The sequence below is a fragment of the Beta vulgaris genome, chromosome 8, assembly GCF_026745355.1.
Source record: "Beta vulgaris subsp. vulgaris cultivar EL10 chromosome 8, EL10.2, whole genome shotgun sequence".
In the NCBI taxonomy this organism is placed as follows: Eukaryota; Viridiplantae; Streptophyta; class Magnoliopsida; order Caryophyllales; family Amaranthaceae; genus Beta; species Beta vulgaris.
In genome coordinates this window covers 53,766,270-53,789,886 of record NC_079209.1, presented here as the reverse complement: position 1 = coordinate 53,789,886, position 23,617 = coordinate 53,766,270, and the positions used below count along the sequence as shown (strand labels likewise).

General features: G+C 36.5%; 4 protein-coding genes across 7 annotated transcripts; 3 read left to right on the top strand and 1 right to left on the bottom strand.

Annotated features, from left to right (window-relative positions):
• Nucleotides 1-781: 781 nt before the first annotated feature.
• LOC104901829 (transmembrane 9 superfamily member 11) lies at nucleotides 782-3,480 on the top strand. Its single transcript, XM_010689453.4, has one exon. It carries the CDS (start codon nucleotides 1,172-1,174, stop codon nucleotides 3,140-3,142), a length of 1,971 nt encoding a protein of 656 aa, XP_010687755.1. The 5' UTR covers nucleotides 782-1,171; the 3' UTR covers nucleotides 3,143-3,480.
• Nucleotides 3,481-4,795: 1,315 nt separating this feature from the next.
• Nucleotides 4,796-10,132, top strand: LOC104901827 (adenylate kinase 5, chloroplastic). Of its 3 annotated transcripts, none has more exons than XM_048634250.2 (19): nucleotides 4,796-5,132; nucleotides 5,235-5,327; nucleotides 5,675-5,803; nucleotides 5,906-6,040; nucleotides 6,183-6,329; nucleotides 7,015-7,089; nucleotides 7,193-7,286; nucleotides 7,757-7,806; nucleotides 7,932-8,060; nucleotides 8,259-8,294; nucleotides 8,368-8,448; nucleotides 8,559-8,697; nucleotides 8,800-8,879; nucleotides 8,956-9,021; nucleotides 9,104-9,133; nucleotides 9,269-9,378; nucleotides 9,480-9,617; nucleotides 9,746-9,772; nucleotides 9,855-10,132. In XM_048634250.2, exons 1-19 carry the CDS (start codon nucleotides 4,899-4,901, stop codon nucleotides 9,880-9,882), a joined length of 1,821 nt encoding a protein of 606 aa, XP_048490207.1. In that variant the 5' UTR covers nucleotides 4,796-4,898; the 3' UTR covers nucleotides 9,883-10,132. The 3 variants fall into 3 exon arrangements, with proteins under 3 accessions (XP_048490207.1, XP_010687754.2, XP_010687753.2); XM_010689452.4 differs by having other exon boundaries at nucleotides 4,797-5,132; nucleotides 5,229-5,327; XM_010689451.4 differs by having other exon boundaries at nucleotides 4,797-5,132; nucleotides 5,226-5,327.
• Nucleotides 10,133-12,144: 2,012 nt separating this feature from the next.
• LOC104901826 (sugar transport protein 7) lies at nucleotides 12,145-16,763 on the top strand. 2 transcript variants are annotated; one of them, XM_010689450.4, is made up of 4 exons: nucleotides 12,145-13,178; nucleotides 14,530-14,849; nucleotides 15,343-15,969; nucleotides 16,135-16,763. In XM_010689450.4, the coding sequence occupies exons 1-4, from the start codon at nucleotides 13,034-13,036 to the stop codon at nucleotides 16,597-16,599; spliced, it is 1,557 nt and encodes a 518-aa protein (XP_010687752.1). In that variant the 5' UTR covers nucleotides 12,145-13,033; the 3' UTR covers nucleotides 16,600-16,763. The 2 variants fall into 2 exon arrangements, with proteins under 2 accessions (XP_010687752.1, XP_019106931.1); XM_019251386.3 differs by lacking the exon at nucleotides 12,145-13,178 and adding an exon at nucleotides 13,945-14,139.
• A 2,385-nt stretch (nucleotides 16,764-19,148) lies between these two features.
• On the bottom strand, nucleotides 19,149-20,224 carry LOC104901825 (hypothetical protein). Its single transcript, XM_010689449.3, has one exon. The coding sequence runs from the start codon at nucleotides 20,073-20,075 to the stop codon at nucleotides 19,656-19,658; it is 420 nt and encodes a 139-aa protein (XP_010687751.2). The 5' UTR covers nucleotides 20,076-20,224; the 3' UTR covers nucleotides 19,149-19,655.
• Nucleotides 20,225-23,617: the final 3,393 nt, after the last annotated feature.

Below are 23,617 nucleotides of genomic sequence, written 5' to 3'. Positions count from 1 at the left end.
TTTTAAAAGTTAGGGGTATCTGGTGAATTTTGAAAAAAGTTGGGGTATTTGATGAATAAATTTTTTTGTCAGGGGTATTTGGTGAAAAAACCGTAATAATACTCCCTCTGTCCCAATTTAGTTGCTACATTTGCTTTATCGCAGTTTACGAGATGCAACTTCAAACACCAATATCTTGAGTTACATATATGAAAAAAATTATAAAAATTATATATTTGGAAAATACAAATTAGGACGAATCAAACAAGATCTAACATGATTATGTTTTTTCTTAGGTATATGTAGTAAAAGATAGTCAAAGTTATGACGTGAATAGTGCCTATGGTCAAAATGTAGCAACTATATTGAGACGGGGGAGTAATTTTGATTATTATTGTAACTACACGAGGCATCGTCCGAATTAAAAATACTAGTTTATACTTTATTTTAAAAAGTTGATGAGAAGAGATCCTAAATAACAAACTATAGTCTATATGTGCTAATGGGTCTCTTGTTTGCTACTAATTATATTTGTTCTTTCAAAAAAAAAAATTATATTAGTTTATGAGTCTTGAAGATCTGAAAAGTCCAAGAAACATAAATTAAGCACCAATCCATTTATTAATTAATCATAGTCATGGAATATCGTGGAGTAGACTAAATAATCCCTAAAAAGCCCTTAGATCTACAAATTAAAACTCAAGAAATAAGGATATATCAGTCATTCTAACCCAAACAAGTCAGAGAATTGTAAACACGTCGGTGGCAAATCAAAGGTGCAAAACCTACGCTATAAACTGTGCCGAGGAGTACTACGCTTCCTTAGTCCTGACTCCCTGACTCACTCTCTTTCTCTCTCCTGCGAATTTCCAAATTTCGCAGTTCTACACAAACACAACGTCCTTTCGTCGGTGCATCATTGTCAATTTTCACTCTCAGAAAAATCAGTAAGATCTCTGATTTCTCTTCTACCATTTTCTGTTCTTTAAGTTTCTCGATTTCAGATCTTCGTAGTATCATTGTTTAGACTTGTTGAAATCCCCAATTTTAGGTTTTTTAGGGTTTACATTATTAGATCTTGAATACCCAATATCGCAATTATAAAGAATCTGGTTTGTTTTTGGCTAATTAGGGTAATTTCTGATCTGGGTCTGCCAGATCCGACGGAAGAATTGTTGATTTTGGGTCAAAGATGGGGTTTTTAGGTAAATTTATGATCTTTATAGTTGTGATTTGTTTGATTTGTGAATCTGGAAATGGGTTTTATTTACCTGGTAGTTACCCTCACAAGTATGTAGTTGGGGATACTCTTTCAGTGAAGGTGAATTCTCTGACCTCCATTGATACTGAAATGCCCTTTAGTTATTATAGTTTACCCTTCTGTAAACCCCAGGAGGGTGTAAAAGATAGTGCCGAGAATCTCGGTGAGCTTCTTATGGGTGATAGGATTGAGAACTCACCTTATAGGTTTAAGATGTACACAAATGAGACAGAGATCTTTTTGTGTAAAACCAGCCCGCTTTCGGCGGATGAGTTTAAGCTCATGAAAAAGAGAATTGATGAGATGTATCAGGTTAATTTGATCCTTGATAATCTCCCCGCTATTCGATACACCAAGAAGGATAATTTCTTGTTGAGGTGGACGGGATACCCTGTTGGGATTAAGGTTCAGGATGCTTATTATGTATTCAATCATTTGAAGTTGAATGTTTTAGTTCATAAGTATGAGGAGCCCAATGTGGCTCGTGTCATGGGAACGGGAGATGCGGTTGAGATGATCCCTAATGGAGCTAATGGACCTGTAGAGCCTGGTTACATGGTTGTTGGTTTTGAGGTTGTTCCTTGCAGTGTTCAGCATGATATGAATGCAATTAAGAATTCCAAGATCTATGATAAGTACCCTGGGAAGATTAATTGTGATCCGGCAACTGTGTCGATGGCAATCAAGGAAAGCCAGCCTGTGGCTTTCACTTATGAGGTTTCATTTGTGGAAAGTGATATCAAGTGGCCATCTAGATGGGATGCTTACTTGAAAATGGAAGGTGCCAAGGTTCATTGGTTCTCTATTCTTAACTCCTTGATGGTGATCACTTTCCTTGCTGGAATTGTTCTTGTGATCTTTTTGAGGACTGTTCGCCGAGATCTGACTCGTTATGAGGAATTGGACAAAGAGGCTCAAGCTCAAATGAATGAGGAACTGTCGGGATGGAAGCTTGTTGTTGGTGATGTCTTCCGGGCTCCTGGCTACGCGTCGTTGCTCTGTGTGATGGTTGGAGATGGTATTCAGCTTCTTGGAATGGGTGTTGTGACAATTATGTTTGCTGCTCTAGGGTTTATGTCGCCTGCATCTAGGGGAACTCTTCTCACAGGGATGGTGTTCTTCTACTTGGTTCTTGGTATTGCTGCTGGATATGTGGCTGTTCGATTGTGGAGGACTATTGGTTGTGGAGATCACAAGGGATGGGTATCAGTTTCTTGGAAGGCTGCTTGCTTTTTCCCAGGTGTTGCCTTTTTGATAATGACAATCTTGAATTTCTTGCTGTGGGGAAGTCACAGCACTGGAGCTATTCCATTCTCTCTCTTTGTCATTCTTATCTTGCTCTGGTTTTGTATCTCTGTTCCTCTCACATTGGTTGGTGGTTACTTTGGTGCAAAGGCTCCTCACATCGAATACCCTGTGCGAACCAACCAAATTCCCCGAGAAATCCCACCTCAGAAATACCCTTCATGGTTGTTAGTCCTTGGTGCTGGGACCCTCCCATTCGGAACCCTCTTCATTGAGCTTTTCTTCATCATGTCTAGCCTTTGGATGGGAAGAGTTTACTATGTTTTTGGATTCCTCTTCATTGTTCTGATCCTGCTTGTGGTTGTGTGCGCTGAGGTCTCACTTGTTCTAACATACATGCATCTATGTGTTGAGGATTGGAAGTGGTGGTGGAAATCTTTCTTTGCCTCTGGTTCAGTTGCCATTTACATTTTCCTGTATTCCATCAACTACCTCATATTCGACCTCAAGAGCTTGAGCGGCCCTGTTTCTGCTACACTCTACTTGGGATATTCACTCTTCATGGTTTTGGCCATCATGCTAGTCACCGGTACTGTTGGATTCCTATCCTCGTTTTGGTTTGTGCATTACCTCTTCTCCTCGGTGAAGCTGGATTGAAGCTTTTTATCGCAACTACAAGGTTTCTTCCAGATTTAGTAGAGGTATCTTTCCTGGTGGAAGATGGTTGTTTAGTCTGCTCCTTTAATATATGTTACCCGTTTCAGGTTCTTCTATGTGTTCTAGGAAATTTGATAAAGATTTGTAATAATAAACTTTTGCATGATTTTTTGATTACAACATGGGGGATACCTGCATCATTTTACATAGTTTACTTGCAACCTTGCATATCTAGGGCTTATTTTCCTTCTTTTTTTCCCTCCTCCTAGTGGTTCATGATAAACTTCTTGTACTTGACATTTAGATATGGAAATGGAAGTTGAGTTGTTTTTGCTTTTGCTTTTAGTTTGTACATTATTCGTCTCATTCCCTTGGTAGGGATAGGAAAGAAGCACGAATCGAAACAAACGATGGGGGAAATTCCTCATGCTCTGGTGTATGGATGTGCAGTATATGCACCCAGTAGACGAAGCATGGAAAACATGTGATTCTGAATTTGGCTATTTGGAAAAGATGTTTTCATGGAAAACACTAGTTTTGCCATCATGGTGTTTTCCTCCCACATCAAGGATGCACTTGGTTTTGTTTTTTTCTCTACTTATTTTCGTAGAGCATGCTATGTATTTAGGGTATAATTCTATGGTTTGCTCATGTTTGATGTTTGGCGAGAAAAAAGTAGTTTTGGATCCTAGTATCCTAACCTAATTGGCAAAAGAATTTGCTGTCACTTGCTGCAAAATTAGGCACACCAAATTATGTATTAAACAGATCTTCCTGAAGGCATGAACTATTATTGATGACCACGAATGGCTTGAATGCTTGATCTAGCCTTTGTTTAATTGTATGTAGATTGCAAGTAACCATTCAAATCTAGATCTAGGTTTAAGGTGTACTTAAATGTTGAAATTGAGTGAAAAGTTAGTCAATTAAACAGATTGGATTTGTCCAACAAAGAGAAACTCTGATCTTTTTTCTAGAAATAACTTATGCCGTCGTTTTTCAAGAACTTATTTAGGGATCTTTATTTTTGAACAAATTGGTTTTGTCATTACTACAGGGACTAATTACACTAAACTGTTATTATTGTTCAATTTAGGAGGAAAAAAATACCATTATAGTGAAAACACATTACATGACCTTTTTGAAGTAGTAAAAAAACGTGGAAATCATTGAGAGTCTGAGACAATGCCTTTTGGTTATGGCCTACGCGTGATTTTCTCTTATAAAGGAAGTAATATTCTCTCAATTTTCTTTAGATGATTATTTGTTTTGCTTATGGTTGATTTCTTCTCTTAGCATATATTCTCACTTAAAATTTGACCATAAATTCTCACCAATATGTAGGAATAAAACAATGATGTATTCTTTTTCTCAATCCATGTCAATGTGTCTTCTCAAACTATTAATTTATTAAATACATAAATAAAGATATTAATCGTCAAGAAAGATATTAATCGTCAAAAGTGTATTTTCGAGACCATAACATTCTATGCCAGATGGGGAGAGAGTAGAGATAACACATGCACAGATCGGATTCGGATCAGATGAAGTACTCCTATTACATATACAGTGTGCACTCATGTGCATTAAGTGTGACCCTTCTTAACTGAGTGTATTGGCTCCATATATACCCCTGGTGGTCGTTTTCAGTTATTTTTAGCCACTCCTCCCACTCTTTCCCTCTCTCTCTCTCACCCCCACAACCTTTTTGTGCACATCCTGAAGAACACCAGAATCATTCTATTGCTGATCAGCTATGTTTCTCAGTCCATTACACTGTGCTTCTCACCTGAAAGCTACAACTACTGCTACTTCTCCAACTCCATCTTGTTCCCTTCTCTCTACTTGTATCTCTTCTTCCTCTTTCCAATCTTCTACTTCCCTCTCTTTTGCTTCCTCTATCTCCTCCTCCTCCCTGTCGACTTCTCTTCTTCGCCGCCATCTTTGTGTTAGCCAAGAATGTCCTGCTAAGAAACGCATCCAATGTAAGGTAAGCATTCACTTCTTCTCTTCAATTTAGTTGCTTACTCTTATTTGAGTAACTTTCTGATCATTTTAACTCTTTTATTTATGTTTCTGATAGAAGTTGCAGGTGAGTTGCACCATCAATGAGCCTCTTAAGGTCATGATTTCAGGGGCACCGGCTTCTGGGAAAGGAACTCAATGTGAAATGATCGTCCAAAAGGTGCATTATAACATCTGTCTTGTTCTTAATCATCAACAAAATTGTAGGTGTTCTTTTTATGGGTTATGATGTTCACTCATAGATTCCTTTCGGGGTGGTTGTCTTTTTATATGCGAATTAGATTCTGCACCCTAAATCACATGTAGCTCAAAATTGAATGTACGATAATAGTAATATAAGATAAACATAAAAAACATACAATTAACGGATATGTAGGTATATAATGAAGAATACATTAACCAGGAGCATATTGCATATCATACTTCCGAATCTAGAGTGTAAGATCTAGGAGTTAGAATTTGTGTCTTGACTATCAAATCGCTTTACATGGTGTTCTTTGTTCATAGTTTGGATTGGTTCACATATCAACTGGAGACCTTCTGAGGGCAGAAGTGGCAGCTGAGACAGAGATTGGGATCAAAGCAAAAGAGTACATGAACACAGGCCGTTTAGTGCCTGATGAAATTGTGACAGCTGTATAAGCTTCTATTCCAATCTCTTTATGTCTTGAATTTTCACCTGAACTATAGACTTACTCTACTATTATTCAGAGGAGAATTTAATTCATTTATTGGTAGATGGTCAGAGCACGACTTTCCCTCCAAGATGCGAAGGAGAAAGGTTGGCTTCTCGATGGATATCCACGAACTTCAGCACAAGCTCAGAGTCTTGAAGACTTGGGGATCAGACCAGATGTTTATATTGTGCTAGAGGTTATAACTTTATTGCCTCTAATGTTAATTAGACTATTTTCTAACAAGAGTGAGCCCTGGTTTTCGTGAGTACTGATGGAAAATCATTGTTAAACCCAAGATAGAAATGATTGTTTACATGAATTTGGTTCCTGATACTCAGGTTCCTGATGAAATTCTGATCAACAGATGTGTTGGCAGACGGCTTGATCCAATGACAGGGAAGATTTACCACATCAAAAACTTTCCTCCTGAGACGGAAGAAATTAAATCAAGACTCGTCACTCGCCCTGATGACACTGAGGAAAAGGTATGCAACTGCAACTCTTCCCCTCTGCATCCCTTCTCTTATCATTTTTACTCATTCTCTCTCTTTATCAGTTTATCCCTTATTACGGTGCTTTGAGGTGAAACAAAAGTGTCATCTAATGTACAGCACAAGGTTTGTAGATCTTTATTAAAGGTATATTGTCAGAGATTGTTGAAACAACGACATTTCCATAACAAAATGGCATTGACACGTCAATCTACCTTCAATCAGGATCACAAAACTTCTATATTGAATAATGTTGATTGAGATTTTTCCAACCAAGTATGTAAATTCTAAGGAATTATGATGAAAGAAGCAAGGAAAAAATTACGTGTTAAAGAGGGCAATAAATAAAGTAGGTCTCAAGAACATGTTCTGTGGAACAACCTCTAAAACCACTTGAAATGGGCTTGACTTAAAAACTGACCCAAATATGATATTACATGACCTGAAACTAACCTAAATGACAAGTTTGGTGAGTCTATAATTGTCTTATTATTGATAAGCAATTCATTGGTCATAATTAGCTTTATATAATCCCAAAGACAAATTTGATAGTTATGTTGCACATTAGGAAGACATCTACTGTGTGGGAAAGCACCTGGCATGTCAAAGTTCGTCGGTGTTGTCATTTCCCCCCTACATTCTTCGATATCCCTGATAGACTCATGTACTTCTATTCCAGGTAATCTCTCGTTTGGAGATATACAAGAAAAATGTGGAGGAGGTCTTAGCAACATATATGAAAATAACGAACAAGGTAAACTAATAAGTGATATCATGCAATTTTCTTCTCTGCTAGCAGGTCACATCTTAAAAATTTTGTGCTGAAGTTCTATCTAATGTTATGTATGGCAATTCAGATTGATGGGAATCGCCCAAAAGAAGTGGTTTTTGAAGAAATAAAATCTTCACTGAACCAAGTGCAGGATGAGAAACAGAAGGCAGCCACCACAGGTGAGAACTGGACCTTGTTAATGCTATGAACTTGCAAAAGATTCTATAGTTTCAAGGACAACTAGAATCATAAAACATTACACTTTGTTTGGATAGCAATATAAGAGGGAAAGGAAGTGTAGGGATAGAGGAGGAAGAGGAGGGGAAAGATGGAGCTCCATTTTCCTTCCGAATCTCTGCAATTTGGGAGGACGATGTTTATTAAAGAGGGAGAGAAAATGGATCCTTCACTCTCCTTCTCCCAATCCCTTATCCAAACAATGGAACTTGCTATTCCCTTTTCCTTCCTTCCCTCTCTCTCCATTTCCTCGCATCCAAACAAAGTGTTAGGAAGCAAAGTTAGGATGCATATTGCCAGTGCTCTCATTGATTTGACTTCATGACTTCACGAGTTCCTGTTGTATTAATCTTCCAAGTTGAAGATATTTGCCTTTTATGTATTAACACTGCTGGTATCTTTCCTGTGTCAGAAAACGCAGTAAGTAAGAGCAGCAGTTCTAATTTTGCTTCTTCAACCAAGGTATTTATCATTTAGAGGTTATTCCTTGGGTAATAAGATGTTGCAAGAATAGGAGTAAAAGAAATTCCCTCTGTTTGTACTTATCTGTTATATTTGATCCCTTGCTGAGCTTTAGATTTATACAGGATAAATGGAGAGGGATTCCTACAAAGTTAAATAACATTCCACATTCTAGGGAAATCAGGGAGTATTTCTATGATGATGTACTGCAAGCTACACTGAGAGCTGTAATTGATGGGAAAACGAGGCTGAAGGCAAGGCATCAAAATTGTCCATTCCCTTTCATTGTGCCCCAACTTTTGTATAATATATAAGCTCCTCTTTTAGTATTATGAAGTTCTAAGAAAATGGCTTCTCTTTGGCCCCTGCCTTTTCTTTCAATTGATGAGACGATACATAATTGTATCCCAGTTTTTTCCTGATTCCTACCTTTAATCTAAGTTATCTAACAGGTGGAGATCAGTATTCCTGAGCTGGACCCATCTACGGTAAGAAAATTTCTCTTTTGATATCGCCTTTCAGAAACAAGTGAACTTGATTGTGCCACCTGATTTTTACTAGGATGTCTATAGAATCGGGACTCTGATGGAACTTGTTCGAGTCATAGCTCTTACATTTGCTGATGATGGAAAACGTGTGAAGGTTGGTATTTGTCATTCACACAAAATCAAAATTTTGTTAAAACGTGTACTTGTTAGTTTTCTAACAACAACTCTTTTTAATCATTTTTCTAACTTCCACCTATTATTTAGGTTTGTGTCCAAGGATCCATGGGTGAAGGTGCACTAGCAGGAATGCCGTTACAATTGGCTGGCACTCGAAAAATTTTAGAGTTCATGGACTGGGGTGATTATGAGGCCAAAGGGACTTTCATCAATATAGGCTCCATTGGTATCAGCACCATCAGAACCCTTCTTACTTAAGCTCTTGTGATATCTATATGTTGCCTTCATGCCCAACAGTGGAAAGGTTTATGATCAGGATGATTTGCAGGTGGCGATGAGGTTGATGAGCAGGATGACATGTTTATTCTAGTGGCTCCACAGAATGCTTTTGGAAATTGTATTATTGATGTAAGGACTTAAGGAGCTTTATTTCTCAAAATCTTAAAACAATTCATTTTGATTGTTTGACCATGTTTCTTGGCAGGATCTTAGAGCTATGACTGAAGCTGCTGGGAAGCGTCCAGTTATTCTCATTAATCCTCGACTTAAGGTTCGGTGTCCTGCCATTTTCCGTGAGGAAAACTGTTCAAAGAGTTTATTATAATTCCCATTTTGGATTTCTTTGAGTGCAGGACTTGCCTGGCTCAGGTGGCGTTATGCAGGTAAGAAAAAGATCAGTATGACCTAAATGAAAGAACTATATCGCAGTATGGATATCCATTATCTTCCTTTTTGCCTCTTATCTGTTTACCAAGTAGCTAACTTTTCACTCTGATCTTCTGTTCTGCAAATTAAAGACAATGGGTCGTGACAAGCGTTTGGAGTATGCTGCATCATTTGAGGACTGCTACTCCTTTCGGCTTCTCTATTATGCAGGAACTCAGTATCCGATCATGGGAGCTCTCAGGTGACAGGACTAGTGAATTTAATCAGCACTTGTACCCAAAAATATATGTTGTATCATATAGAGCAAGAAATTAAAATCATATGACAATGTTGATTCAACAGAATGTGTTATCCCTTTCCATATGAAGTATACAAGAGGGTAGATGAAGCTCCTAGAAATGAGAAGTATGTCATGTTGTCCACATTCGACAAGAAGCCAACTTCTGACGATATTAACAATGCATTCCTAGGAAAGCCAAGGTAACTCTTGAACTTATTCTGAAAATACAAAAACTTCCATATTTGATCAAATAAACATTTTACCTATATATATGTATTTCAATATCTTTGTGACATTGGCTTATTACATTCTCATGGTTGAGTTGCAGAGAAGCGAAGGATACGTCTGGTTTTTGGTAAGATAAGTTCTTGTTATCTGTCATGAAGTTAATTCACATCCCCTTAATGCTGATTTCTTTATGTTGCATGTCTTGGCAGGGGATTCTTGAGTGGCATTCTGAGTTAAAGTTCGAACGAGGTTAACAAGACAATCTGTTTCCTTCCGTTGAGTGACTTGAGTCTATGTTATGCAAGATTGCAGATTGTGTGAATTGCTTCTTTTATTCTTGAACTGAAGGCATAATTGTACAGTTGACACACTTTTTTTTGCCTCTTATAGATTTCTTATCTACAGTTTTGTGAGCTGTTGTAAATTAACTGTGATTAACATGCCTTGTAGCAACTTTATCATAATCAAATTTGTCTATATCATAGAACTACAGAAGTAGTACTATATATCTTTGGTTTCCAAGTTTTTGTCACATGATCATACGCCCTCATATCTAAGTAACTAACCAAGCTTGCTTGGTGGAGGTGATGGGGAACTCACCTTTTAACTTGGAGGTCACAAGTTCAAATCCCACTACCTACTTATGCTTGGAAGCCGGGATTACCTTATTTCTGCCCTACTATCAAGTGTTGACCTGTGTAGGTGGGGTTGCTGACCTGAACGAGGTGTTAGTCCAGTAAGGTCTTTCTTCTTATCAAGGTGCTCAAAAAAAAAAAAAATTTACAAGGTCGTAACTCATGACTAACCGGAATTATTTGTACGAAAAGTTGAACGGTTATTGGAAGTTGGAATAAGATGATCTATGATGTCATATTCATTATTTATTGAACATTTGAATGATCTATAAATTTATCATAAGAAATCTTATTAACACCCAAAACCATGTTTATGAGAGAAACTTATATAGAATACATAGAGTAGGAAACTAATGAAGCAACGCAAGTGTGTGGCATGAATCATGAGCACATGCATCAAAATTAAATTTTGTTGTCAATTTGAGTAACAGGCGAAATGGTCAATGAAGCATTAAATTGAAGGTAGAATAAAATAAAATACAGGAGCAAAACTTATCCTTAGGGAGTTCTCATTTAGAATCACGTAAAAAGACAGCTATGTGGTACCTCAATCTATATGTCAACTTGTATTGAATATTCATTGCTGTCAACCCCAAAAAAAAGAAAATGCTATTATCATTGGTGTGCCATGTATTCACCAATGTAACAGTTATAAAATACAGTGAGTAAGTTTCTGAAAATACGATGTAGAAGGAATGATGGAGATCTGCCTTAAGAAGGATATCAAATAATAAAATTAATTAGTTCAAATAAAATATTCCTTACATTCAATAATACTCCCTCTGTCTCAACTCTCAATATAATTCTTAGATTCTGTTTCGGGTAAAAACTTGTATTATGTAGGATGGATCGAGATTAAGGTTAATGAGGGCCGGATGCTCGAAAATTGCTGGGAGACCTGCACAAGACGAGGTTAGACTACCCTGGGGTGGATCCAGGATCTCCCATCCGACGATCAAGTCAGTTGATGTGTATTAATTGGGATCTGTGAAGCTGTTTGTCTAGAAGTTATTACCTTAATAAATGGGGATCTGCTCGATATTTATAGGTGTTGAAATGTGTGAAAATGTCTTTGCCAGGCTGGCGCAGGATTCAAGATGGGTGGGTCTCACGGCAGGCTTGCCATGCTGGCAAAGGACTTTGGAAATGTGGTGGCCCACTAGAGCTTAATGGGCCTAAACAAATTCTTTTTTGGATGGTCCAGAAAAATTGTTCACTTTATTTAAAAAAATAATTTTGTGACCTCTAAATCTATTAGTTGTAAGAACAATTTTAAGGTAATCCTCTTAGTTAATTTTGGTTTATTTAGATTCATGCAAAATTTTATTCCTCTCTATGTTTTAAGGTTAGTAATCATATAAATACTAAGAGTACTTGTATATACCAAAAAATAAATACTACTTATTAGTGTTAATGTAGCTTTGGTTCTTTTAGCCATAATTTTTTTCGAAAAGAGAAAAAAAAAAATCAGCGTACAAGTATATTAATAAAGAATACTATAATACAAATAATAACATTTTTCACTTTTTCTAATTCCCATGAAATAGGAGAAACAAACCCTATGAGAATATATTAAGATGAGGAAGTTGTCAAATTTAGCAAATGACAATGAATAAGGGAACATCAATTACCATGTTGTTTCCCATATAAGTTGAGTTTGGCTAAACATTTATGCTTTTGTTGTTTGTTACAACCCCGTCCCAAAATATAGTTTTATCATATTCCATTTTAACTGGCCCAAACGTCCTTTTCATGTATTTTATTTCCATTTTAATACAATTGTTTTATTCCAAAAATATCCTCATGAGCATAAATTTAGGCATAATTTGTACTCATTCTTCACATTACATGGGTTTTGACTCTCGCATTTAGTACTTCAGATCTATTCTCCTTATTTTTTGTTCCATTGAATGATACTTTATCAGTTTATCTCTCTTCATTCTCCAAACCCTCTCTTCATTTCTCTTACAGAACTTTCTCTCTTAATTTCTCACTCTTTGTTTAAATTCTCCATTTTTATCCACAGATCAACAAGCAAGATTAGATCTGCGCTTTTTAGAACATCCTAAAAAGAAAAATTTGACAACTAAAATGAGACGAAGGGGATAATCTGCATCCTGCAAGTAAGAATTAAATAATACTCAAATTGGCATGGATGCATCATGCCAGATATACCGGTCTATCTAATGTAAGAGAATGATTAAAGAAACAATATAGTTGAAAGGAAGAATCAATAAGTGATCAAGAAGATGGTTTACGTTTCCACACTATAGACCATGGAAGAAAATAGACATCCCCAAAAAACAAGGAACTAACAACATACCTCTTTGGTATTCACTCATTCTTGCAGTCCTTGTCACCTATAAATTTCAGCTCATTCTTCCTCTTTAGGAAACATCTAACCCAGTTTAGTTTGCTGGTTGAGCAGAACTAACTTAAACCATTCTATATTTCATCACCCAACCATAATAAATACTTAAGTTAGTAATTCCCCAAAGTCTCAGAATTCCTGCTAATAGTCAAGGCTGAAAACTGACTAAACATGTGCTACTTGCCTAGCACTAACAGAACAACCAGAAACCAACCTTCCTCATCTTATAATTCCCAGTTTACCCTTCCTCTTACATAAATATATACAATCACTGAATAAGTAATATTTCTGAAAGACAAGTTCCACAAGAAATACTCCATATTGTTACTGCTACTACCTGAGCAGAGAACAGTAATAGTAGGAAGGAGAAGGAGAAGAAGGTATGGCAGGAGGATCGATCGCGGCGACAGGGGTGTCAAAGGAAAGAGCAAAAGAGTATCAAGGCAAAGTCACTTCCTATGTTATCATTGCTTGTATGGTTGCTGCTGTTGGTGGCTCCTTATTTGGTTATGACATTGGTATTTCTGGTAATCTTCTTCCATTTTTTTTATTGTATTTTATTCTATTTTTGGCTTTTGTTTTCTTAATTGTTAAGGAATATGATAGATTTAGATTCAATGATTCATGATACCAGAACCAGAATCAATCATGATCATAAAGTTGGATCAATTAAGGTTCCCCCACCAACCTCCCAAAAAGCAAATTCACAACAGTAAAAAAAGCCTGCACTTTTGGATTCTCCCAATATTTTTGGTCATGCTATTTTGCATCACACTGAAAAAATTAGCCTCATCTTTCCTATCCTTTTTAATTATATAGTCTGATTATAGATATTATGAAAATTTATTAGCAACAAAGTAAATTAATTGCTGTAATAGAAAAAGGTACTAGGTAGTTATAACAGAATCCTTTTTTCCTTTGTTATTGATAGAGTATCAAAACTATTCTTGGGACTTCAACAATCAGCTTAAGCTTTTGGTTGAGTTGGTCCTCTGATGTGGTATTAAGAGCCAGCGTGACAAAAAGGTCACGGGTTCGCGCTCTCTTGATACCATGTCAGAGGAGCAACTCAACCAAAAGCTTAAGCTGATGGTTGGAGTCCCAAGAATAGTTTTAATACTCTATCAGTTATTCTCTAACATCATTTCTTATTTTAACCACACAAGAAAAGAAGAAGAAGAAAAACCCACCAATTTCTGATCTTTCTTAAACTGGGTTATCTTTTCTGGTCAACTACCACAAAATCTTGCTCTCCAATGACCAGCTTTTCTGTCTACTTGAAATATATATATGGAGACATATCCATTTAAAGATGGAAATGATCCGGACCATTCTAATACATCGCATGACACGGCCGTGTAGAAGCACAATACAATATCATGCCATGCCTGGGCCTTCAGCCAGTGTGCCGCGCCTGGCCCGTGCCTGACTAAGCCTGAACATAGTCCAGCCATGGCCCAGTGCCATTCCTTCCTGTTCCTAACTTAGGTAGATATCTCAAGTAAAGCTTAAACATCATTGAACGGTTAAAGTGATGATGGCTTTAAATAATTTCTTGCAACTTTCTTAAGATGAAAAAATATTTTCAGGTTATACATCATCCATCATATGCTTGCATTGTTTTCACTGATCCATCATGTAAGTTTTCAGATGCACATATATAATGAGACTACATAAACTAAGAAAAACAGTAGCAAGTTTTTGAGCACACGGTCAACTATATTAATAGAAACAAGTCACAACTTATCCTACATCAATGCGAGTTATGTGCATGCAGTAAAATGTGTACTTACAGTTGGATAATGACCCACCTATGTAACTTGGTCTGATATGAACTTCAATCCAGTTGTTAATTTGACTTCATTTATGGATGATCAGGTGGAGTCACTTCCATGGATGGTTTTCTACATCATTTCTTCCGCGGAGTATACGAGAAGAAAAAACATGCCCTTGAAAACAACTATTGCAAATTCAATGATCAAGGCCTTGCTGCTTTCACATCTTCTCTCTACCTTGCTGGCTTGGTTGCCTCTTTGCTTGCCTCCCCTGTTACTCGGAACTATGGACGCCGCATTACCATAATCTGCGGTGGAATTTTCTTTCTTATTGGGGCTACTCTTAATGCTGCTGCAGTGAACCTTGCCATGCTTCTCTTGGGTCGGATCATGCTCGGTTTTGGCATCGGATTCGGAAACCAGGTTCCAGCCCCTTGGATTCCTCTATCTTACATAAACTGTTGCTCACCTACAAAATCATCTATGTAGTAAGCTTTTAGAAAAGCTTGAAAAGAAATCTTACACATATTGTCCTATACACCAAACAGAGACTGTAGCTCTGATTTCTGAGTTTAACAAAGCTTCAGATTACATAAAGTAGTATTGTTATGGCTTGATAGAGTAAAGCATCTTAAAATGTAGTAGTGAGCTTAGAAAATTTCGAGTTGAAAATAATTTACTCTCGTCTCCTATCAGATGGAAAAGAAATTTATGCTAAAAAGCCATAGAATTGCTTGGTAGTGAATATGTTATTAAACTGGCTATTATTACAAAACTTTCTTAATTTCTAGCTAGGTATAGCTTCTCAACATAGTATCACAGTGTTTCCTATCATAAGTAATATAGAGTGGAGTAATTATTTCCTTACTGAGTACCTAACATATCATACAAAAGTACTCACTAATTGTTCTTTCAGGCAGTTCCTCTTTATTTGTCTGAAATGGCACCAACACATATCCGAGGGGGTGTGAACATGATGTTTCAATTAGCAACAACCCTAGGGATATTCACAGCAAACATGATCAACTTTGGAACATCAAAACTCGAACCATGGGGTTGGAGGCTCTCACTCGGCCTAGCGGCACTTCCAGCAACCTTGATGACCATCGGAGGACTACTTGTCCCAGAGACACCCAACAGCTTGATCGAGAGAGGATTGTCCGAGAAAGGGCGCAAGGTCCTTGAAAGAATTAGAGGGACAGAAAATGTTTCTGCAGAGTTTCAGGACATGGTTGATGCAAGCGAGTTTGCTAAATCAATCAAAAACCCCTTCCGAAACATCCTAGAGCGTAGGAACAGGCCACAGCTGATCATGGCTATCTTCATGCCTACATTTCAAATCCTTACAGGAATAAATTCTATTCTGTTTTATGCTCCTGTCTTATTTCAGAGTATGGGGTTTGGTGCAAATGCCTCTCTTTATTCCTCTGCTCTAACAGGAGCTGTGCTTGCTTTCTCAACATTGATCTCCATTGCAGCTGTTGATCGTTTAGGGAGACGGGTGTTGCTCATAAGTGGAGGAATTCTGATGATTACATGTCAGGTTAGGATCATGACACTATCTACCAAATTCCTCAAGCATAATCATTCCTTAAATAATCTCAATTTTTTCATGACAATTTGACATGGATCCTGAAAATCTAAATTCAAATGTCATTTCATATTAAATTGTACACTAACACTTTTGTGACTGACACGCATCAAATAGGTGATTGTGGCAATAATCTTGGGAGTAAAATTAGGAACAAATGGGGAACTCTCTAAGGGCTATTCCGTCGTAGTGGTGATTGTAATATGCCTCTTTGTGTTGGCTTTTGGGTGGTCATGGGGACCCCTAGGATGGACTATACCCAGTGAAATATTCCCACTGGAGACGAGGTCAGCAGGGCAGAGTATAACAGTGGCAGTCAATCTCCTCTTTACTTTCATCATCGCGCAGTCTTTTCTCTCCCTCCTGTGTCACCTCAAGTTCGGGATTTTCTTGTTTTTCTCTGGCTGGATCACCATCATGACAATCTTTGTATGCTTGTTCTTGCCTGAGACTAAGGGTGTCCCTATTGAAGAGATGATCCTATTATGGAGGAAGCATTGGTTTTGGAAGAGAATAATGCCTCAAGAGGCCGAAATTGATGGTAACCATAATGGAAAAGGTGCTGCTTACACAACTGCATAGTGGTTGCTGAATTATTTTGTTTTCTATCCCTACGATTTTTGTGTACTTAGAGAAGAAAAGGCATGGAAATATATACAGAACAAAAGAAAGGATTCCTCCACACATGTTAATGAACTCTCTCTTGGTAGTACGATTCTTCTAGCCCATATACCTTTGGGGATTTACCTTGGTTATCTTCCCAACCATTGTCAAGACTCTGCTAATCTCAAAATCACATATTCCTGGTCATCAAAGAAAATCATTGTTCCGTAATTTTGACTCAAAATCCTCTTTTTTTTTTTTTGAAATACGCATCGACTTACAATGTGAATTAATATGAATCTAAATTTTAGTTCGAAGTGATAAGTGATAATTGATGCTCACATAATCCAGATAAGCAAATATGATGCACATGAATGCATACAAATGCATAATTTTTAAAATTCGTACACATAAATATTACCCAAAAGTGTGTCTATCATGGCACTATAGATCTGATTCGATATAACCTTTCTTCAGAAACCAGAAAATGCCCTCTTTGTGAAGAAAGAATAAATATCAAAAGCATGTCAAAAGAAAGGCATCTTTTTAAGACGCTTCAGAGAAGACAATGTAAAGCTTGCGAAGAAGCAAGACTCAACATAGCAAGTAACATTTACCCCCCCCAAAAAAAAAACATAGCAAGTAACTGAGATGCTGTCAATTGAACCAAGCACCTAGCGTAATTATCACATTGATTTTGTAGATACTGGAATAAGGAACATTCTATCTCCATTGAGAGCCATAAAGACTAGGGGTAGGCTAAAGCAGCGGCGACAAAACCTTAATTTACCACTACTGCTTCAGATGATGCAGAAATGAGATCCGAAATATAAATCATGCAGCAGAATTGCAGAAAAAAAAGGGGAATCTGGAGAGTTCCAACTGCCAATACAGTACAATTATGCAAGCTTTGTTTAGACAATGGGTAGAAACTGGAAAATCAAAACCTGCACCGAATATGTTACTGTGTATGCAGATCAACAAGCAAGCATAGCATATTAACATGCACCACGAAAAAAACAAAGGAAATATCAAACAAGAGCAGCTATTCTAAAAACTAACCTTAATGGATTTCCAGCAAAGGAATCGTGAAAAACTGTCACTCAAAACAGTGTAGAGCTTCTCTAATATGTCAAACATATAGTGAGGAGTTATAAAAATATATATATATATCTCTAAGAAATCATAAGAACACATAAAACAAAGGTGAACAAGGAGAGAAACCCAGAGAGAGACAAAACGATACAACATCGAGCAAAGTTCATGGAAAAATGATCTACTTGTTTCATTCTGCATAGTCAAGATCGTGATCATGGCCTGCTAGAATAAAAGAAGCGTCCTACTGAGGATAATCCACGAGAACCGTGCTGTCTTGAACCAGGTTCAGGAAAATTGAAAATCATCACTGAACAACAACTGATAAGTCCCCTTAAAGCAGACACAAAAGGAGCCGATATCAACACTGAGCCGTTTGAAGTGATCTGCATACATACAAACATCAATTAAATACGGCATATGCATTGAATGGCAGAACAGAAGTGCAGAATGGGGAACCTACAAGAAAATGCGAACTTTGTTGGGAAAGTGAAAGTTGCATGTCCATAGGCCCCTCTTTCCATTAAGGATCTAGCACCACTCAGTATTCATCTTGCAACCAACCCCCGCTTATTGGGAGTTTAAGGCTTTGACATTGTTGTATCACTTGATCTTTGCTCTGCTGCGCGTTATAGGGTTTGTAAAAAGGTTTGTGTGCTTTTTCATTGCCGGGAGAGAGCTTCTGCGCGCTTCCTGGGGTAACTGGATTAGACTCTCCCTATGTACCCAAAGTAAGGTACATAGGGAGAGCTGATCACCTCTGTTCTTTAGCAATTTTATGGGATAGGCACTGCTATGGGCCAAGCCACCAAGCAGAGGAAGTGGATGCTCAATATGCATACACAGTAATACCAAAGCAACCAAAATAAGTAAGAAAACATAACATAAGCTCTGAGGCACTATACAAAAGTAGTACCACTAACTTCAGCAGCTCTCCTTTTGCCAATCTTCAGAAAACAATTGTTCTGTATATACTTGTTCCAAAAAACAAATTATCAATATACATAAGTAAATCAACATCATCTCAATGCCTCTTCAGAAGCTAAAGAGTAGAAAAATGTTCAACTCAGATACCAAACAAACCCAAACAACAAGATTCATCCAACATTACAAGAACAAATTCTATACAGGGTACCATGAAAACCTTCCAAAACCAAACAATGAAAAACTGAAATGCAAGCTTCTGCCATAATTTGGTTTAAACATACTTCCTCTTCCATCATCAATCAATCACAAACATTATATGCCTGATAACATCGACATAGTTCATCGACATCTGCACCAACCAACAAGCCGATACAATCTAACCATCACCAACAACCACCTCTTGCAATGAACCATATGTCATGTGACACTGTATACTCAAATGGAAAACACAAAACTAATGAAAAAGACACCACATGATACAATGCAGTAATAAGCAAAAAAACAAATTCCAAATGAAGCATCTAAGAGTTTTATTCATAATTCGTAAAGAAAGTACATAAAAAACCTAGGGGATTTTCTTCTAAACTACTACTACAAAGTAGTACTCTAAATCATCCAATCCTAATGCTATATTATACTCCTAAAAACTGATAAGCAACTTGTAACTAAGAAATCCTAATATTACTCTACCACAATAGAAGATCATAGGTACAACAATCTACTATACTACCGCTGCTAAAACATACTTCAGAACACATCGAATAACCTAATCTAAACTTTCCTTCTGGAAAAAATATCAAGGAAAGAGTAGACCATAATGATATCGTAACGAGGATAGAGATGAAAATCATGAGCATCTTCAGCGATCAATAATCGGTAACTTTCTCAAACCAAATTAAATCGTTCTCAATTTTTCAACGGCATCAAATCTTCAATTCACAACTTTCTCAGATCGATCTCCATCATTTTTCTCCATAACTTTCTGAAACCACCGAATTAGGTCAGATTCAGATTCAAATTCCGAGCAATTTCCTCAAATTACTCTCCATCAAACTTCTGCGAGCCAAAAACGCCGGAAAAGGTAGCGAACTCGGAGGAGGCGAAATCATCGACGTCGATCCAGCGTAAAGATCCGGCACCTCAATTTCTTTCTTCACAACATCTGGATCTGGACCTAAACGATCCGTAGAACACAACTTTAACCCTAAATCGTTGTTTTCTCCTCCAAATAACAATTTCGCCTTCATTTCTTCGCCTCTTTTAAGGATCTTCACCTGTCCCATCTCAAGCTTCTTTGATGGCTGCGATGTTGAGAGAGAATCACGATTTGATCGGCGATTTCCGTCGGATGGACTCCTTTTACGGCGACGACAACGAGAAGATTGGTTAGGGTTACGCAAACAATCGTGAGGTCGGAGAACACCTGTTGCCATTTTCTTTAGGGTTGTAGAGAAAGTTTCTAAGAAGAGAGAGAAATTGGGGATTTTTTTTTATGGCGTGTGATGATTTAATTGATCGATCTAATCTACTGTTGTGCGGTGCCTGATTTATGAATGGGTATGATAATTATGATGGAGAAGGGGGGTATTTATAGGGAGAGAAAGTAGGAAACATTTAAAATACTTTTTGTTTTGGAATTACTAAAATAGGAGTAGTACTAGTAAGACGTGGAGTAGGAAGTGGGAACCGCCTAAAAACTTGGTTTATACGCGCTGATATATTGCGGGGTTATCAACACTCGCGGTGTGATTAGGCGGAGTTAGTATTGTCGGTTAGGCATAAGCATAAGGGGCGTGCTATATAGAGAAAAAAAATTTAATACAACAAAATATATTAAAAGACTAATCTATCTTTTGGGGGTCATCTATTACTAATAACCTCTCATATGGGGGTCAAATGACCTCCTATAAATCTCATTTCCGCCATACCCCTGCCGCGTCAAACATATAATATAACTTGACAGGAAAACTTTAGGCGCTGGTTGTTATGTTAGGGGGATGCGATAGACTTTTTTTCCAACCCTAACGCATCCAATTTTATAAATAAATGTGACACGTTGGCTTGTGTGCACAAGTACTTATGGTAACGTATTTTGCTGCATTACTACACTCCTGCGTACGAGATTTTTTTTTTTTATTAAAAAAAATTAAAATTAACCATGGTTAACTTAGGCATAATTTTAGATGTTGTATTTAGCCTTTTTTTGCTGTATATAGCACCATAAAGCATGTAGGATTACGATGATAATGGTACTTTAATACACTTTTAAGTCTTAACTATTCTTATTATTCAACCTACTCTTCAAAACTAAATTTAAAATACTTAACAAAAATAAAGCTTTTTAAAAAGGCTTTACAAAAATCAGGGTCGAATCGAAAATCTTACCAGACTAAAAAATATTGAACGGTCCTCGGTCCACATAAGTCTCGATTTCGGGTTTCTGATCTAGCATGATCTAAACTCGAAAAATTTCGATAGAATTGGAGGAATGAAGTTTATATTTTTTTCGTAAAAAATATGAAACGGTTATAACGTTAGAAAGCTAAAAACCTAGTACTATTTGTTGCCTTTATGATTAATTTTGTTAAAATCAATAATTTATATGTTTAAATCAAGTAAAAAAATTGATAGAGATTCTGGTCCAACAAGTGCAAAATAAGATCAGACCGAACAAATTCCGATTCCGGCTCACAAAATTTCCAAATTTCAGTCCACCGGTCTAGCTGGTCCTTATCCAATTTTGGACCGCTGCACACCCCTACTTCAAAGAGCTCTTTAATTTATTTAATTTTTTTCACTATATAGTGATTCCCATGTAGGGATGTAAACGAGTCAATTCTGGACCGGGTCCTTAGATGTTAGACCCATATTTATCCATTGATTCCAAATCTGAAACGAATCCAGCAGGTCTGAATAAGTAGGACCCCAAAGCCATATAATGTAGATCCTACGGCTCCAGGTTGAAAACAAATCCGTCAATAAAAAAATTCAATTCAAAATAACAAAAAATTCAACAACTACCACAAACTTGAAATTAAATTCACCAACTTTATGACATCTTCAAATCAACAAATTCAATTCAATAAAATCACAAATTGACAACAAGAACATTGTTGAAAATATGCAACTAGAACAATGAATTATACAAATAACAGGTGTAGTGTAGCGCCCCGACCTCTAATAATCGTTATTAGGTTAATTAACGGGTCATTAGCAGCGGAACCTAGAAGGTCGGTGCGTTACCGCCGTACTTCCCGATTGGAGAGCACAAGGCAAACATAAATTCATAACTTAAACATATTATAACTTAAAGCATCATAATTTGTCCCTTTAATAAAGACTAAAGTTGAAACTTAACAACTAACATAGTTTAACATAAACTAAACCATAAATGTTTTAAGAAAGCTTAAAACTAAACAACTCCTCACAGCTACGTACGCCATCCCGTTATCATCATCAGTACCTAAAACAAAAGGCAAAATGTCATGAGTCGAGGCTTAGTAACATGCTACTCTAACATCGTAAAACATTATTTCAGATCATTTTGTTAGCAAACAGGGAGGAGATAAATAGTAAACCATTTCATAAACATATCTGATCATTTCATAAATATATCATAAGCTTCATCATTATCTTTTCATCTTACTTTATCATATTGTTAACTTGGCGAGTATGACATAAGGGACGTCTCCCCAAAAACACACAGAAAGGCGGCCACAACGTGACACTTTTGGTGCCCACATTTTAACAGAATGACGACCACAATATAAGTGACACTTTCGGTGCCCACAAAAAGGCGACCGCCACATCATAGGTGACATTTTCGTTGCCCATATATTGCCAAGAACCATCTTTCACTTTACTTTATCATGTCTCGTTTCTTTTACATATCATAATTACATTACATCATTGTAATCGGAATCATAAAACATAATTAAAATCATAGTGTTATCATACTCATATTTTCATAAACATCAATGTTATTTCATATCATCGAAAATCATCATATTCGTAAAACCTTTCATATCCCACAATCCATACATCAACGGCGTAGTGTGAAATACCATAAAACATCATTAGAAAGGGATTGTGGGCGTTAGCAGAAGACATTACCTGATATCGTAGTTAAGTTTTCTGGAGAGCCGTGGGAGGCTTGTAATGTTCCTTCTTTTAATCTAATAAAAAATTAAAAAGCAAGATTTGTTACTAACTAAGTGGCGTTTTAGAAAAAGTTCATACTTCATATTAATTCTTATTCTCCTTTAATGAGGTTCTAATAAAACCTATGTTTTACATCTTTTAAATATACAAGTTATAATGAGGTGATTCTAATGATAATTAATCTTGTCCTATAATTCATGTTTTAATAAACTATAAGTACATGTTACTAAATGGATTAATTTTAACAACACTCATGTATAACAACATGATATTCCTAATTTTTAATATGTTTACAAACTAGGCTAATGAGTGATATTTATTTATTACCATCAAGTTACTAATTTATTTCATAAATAATCTTAGGTGTGGTTATTACTAAACTTGAATTATTATTATCATTAATCTAATGTCCACTAATATATTATAATACTTAAGAACTAGATATAAAGTCATTTTTACAAACTAGAGTGTTCCTAGTATTCAATTATAAAATTCAGATTATATGAACTAGGAGTTAATTAATTTAACATAACATATTAAACTAATCCTCAACATAATTATTAACCCAACTATCTAGTTAAAGGTTTAATCTAAATCAAGTTATTTAATTATATCCAGCAAAACAGTTCGCTTAAGCCCAATATGACAAAGCAACAAGACTAACTTAGGTGACTTAACTAAGTAAACCAGATTCTAAGCCCAAAATTATGTTTAACTTAAAAAATTATATATAAAAGAGGAACTTTTCGGGTGCATAGAGCGCACCATGTAGGATTGTCATGTCATCATATTTTATTTTTATCTTTTACAAAAA

Coding starts and splice junctions, on each gene's coding strand:
- LOC104901827 (XM_010689451.4), top strand. CDS start 4,899: ATGTTTCTCAGTCCATTACACTGTGCTTCTCACCTGAAAGCTACAACT. Junction 5,133..5,225: donor AGAAACGCATCCAATGTAAG/GTAAGCATTCAC, acceptor TGTTTCTGATAG/AAGTTGCAGGTGAGTTGCAC. Junction 9,134..9,268: donor GCTCAGGTGGCGTTATGCAG/GTAAGAAAAAGA, acceptor TGCAAATTAAAG/ACAATGGGTCGTGACAAGCG.
- LOC104901825 (XM_010689449.3), bottom strand. CDS start 20,075: ATGGCAACAGGTGTTCTCCGACCTCACGATTGTTTGCGTAACCCTAAC.
- LOC104901829 (XM_010689453.4), top strand. CDS start 1,172: ATGGGGTTTTTAGGTAAATTTATGATCTTTATAGTTGTGATTTGTTTG.
- LOC104901826 (XM_010689450.4), top strand. CDS start 13,034: ATGGCAGGAGGATCGATCGCGGCGACAGGGGTGTCAAAGGAAAGAGCA. Junction 13,179..14,529: donor TTATGACATTGGTATTTCTG/GTAATCTTCTTC, acceptor ATGGATGATCAG/GTGGAGTCACTTCCATGGAT. Junction 15,970..16,134: donor TTCTGATGATTACATGTCAG/GTTAGGATCATG, acceptor CGCATCAAATAG/GTGATTGTGGCAATAATCTT.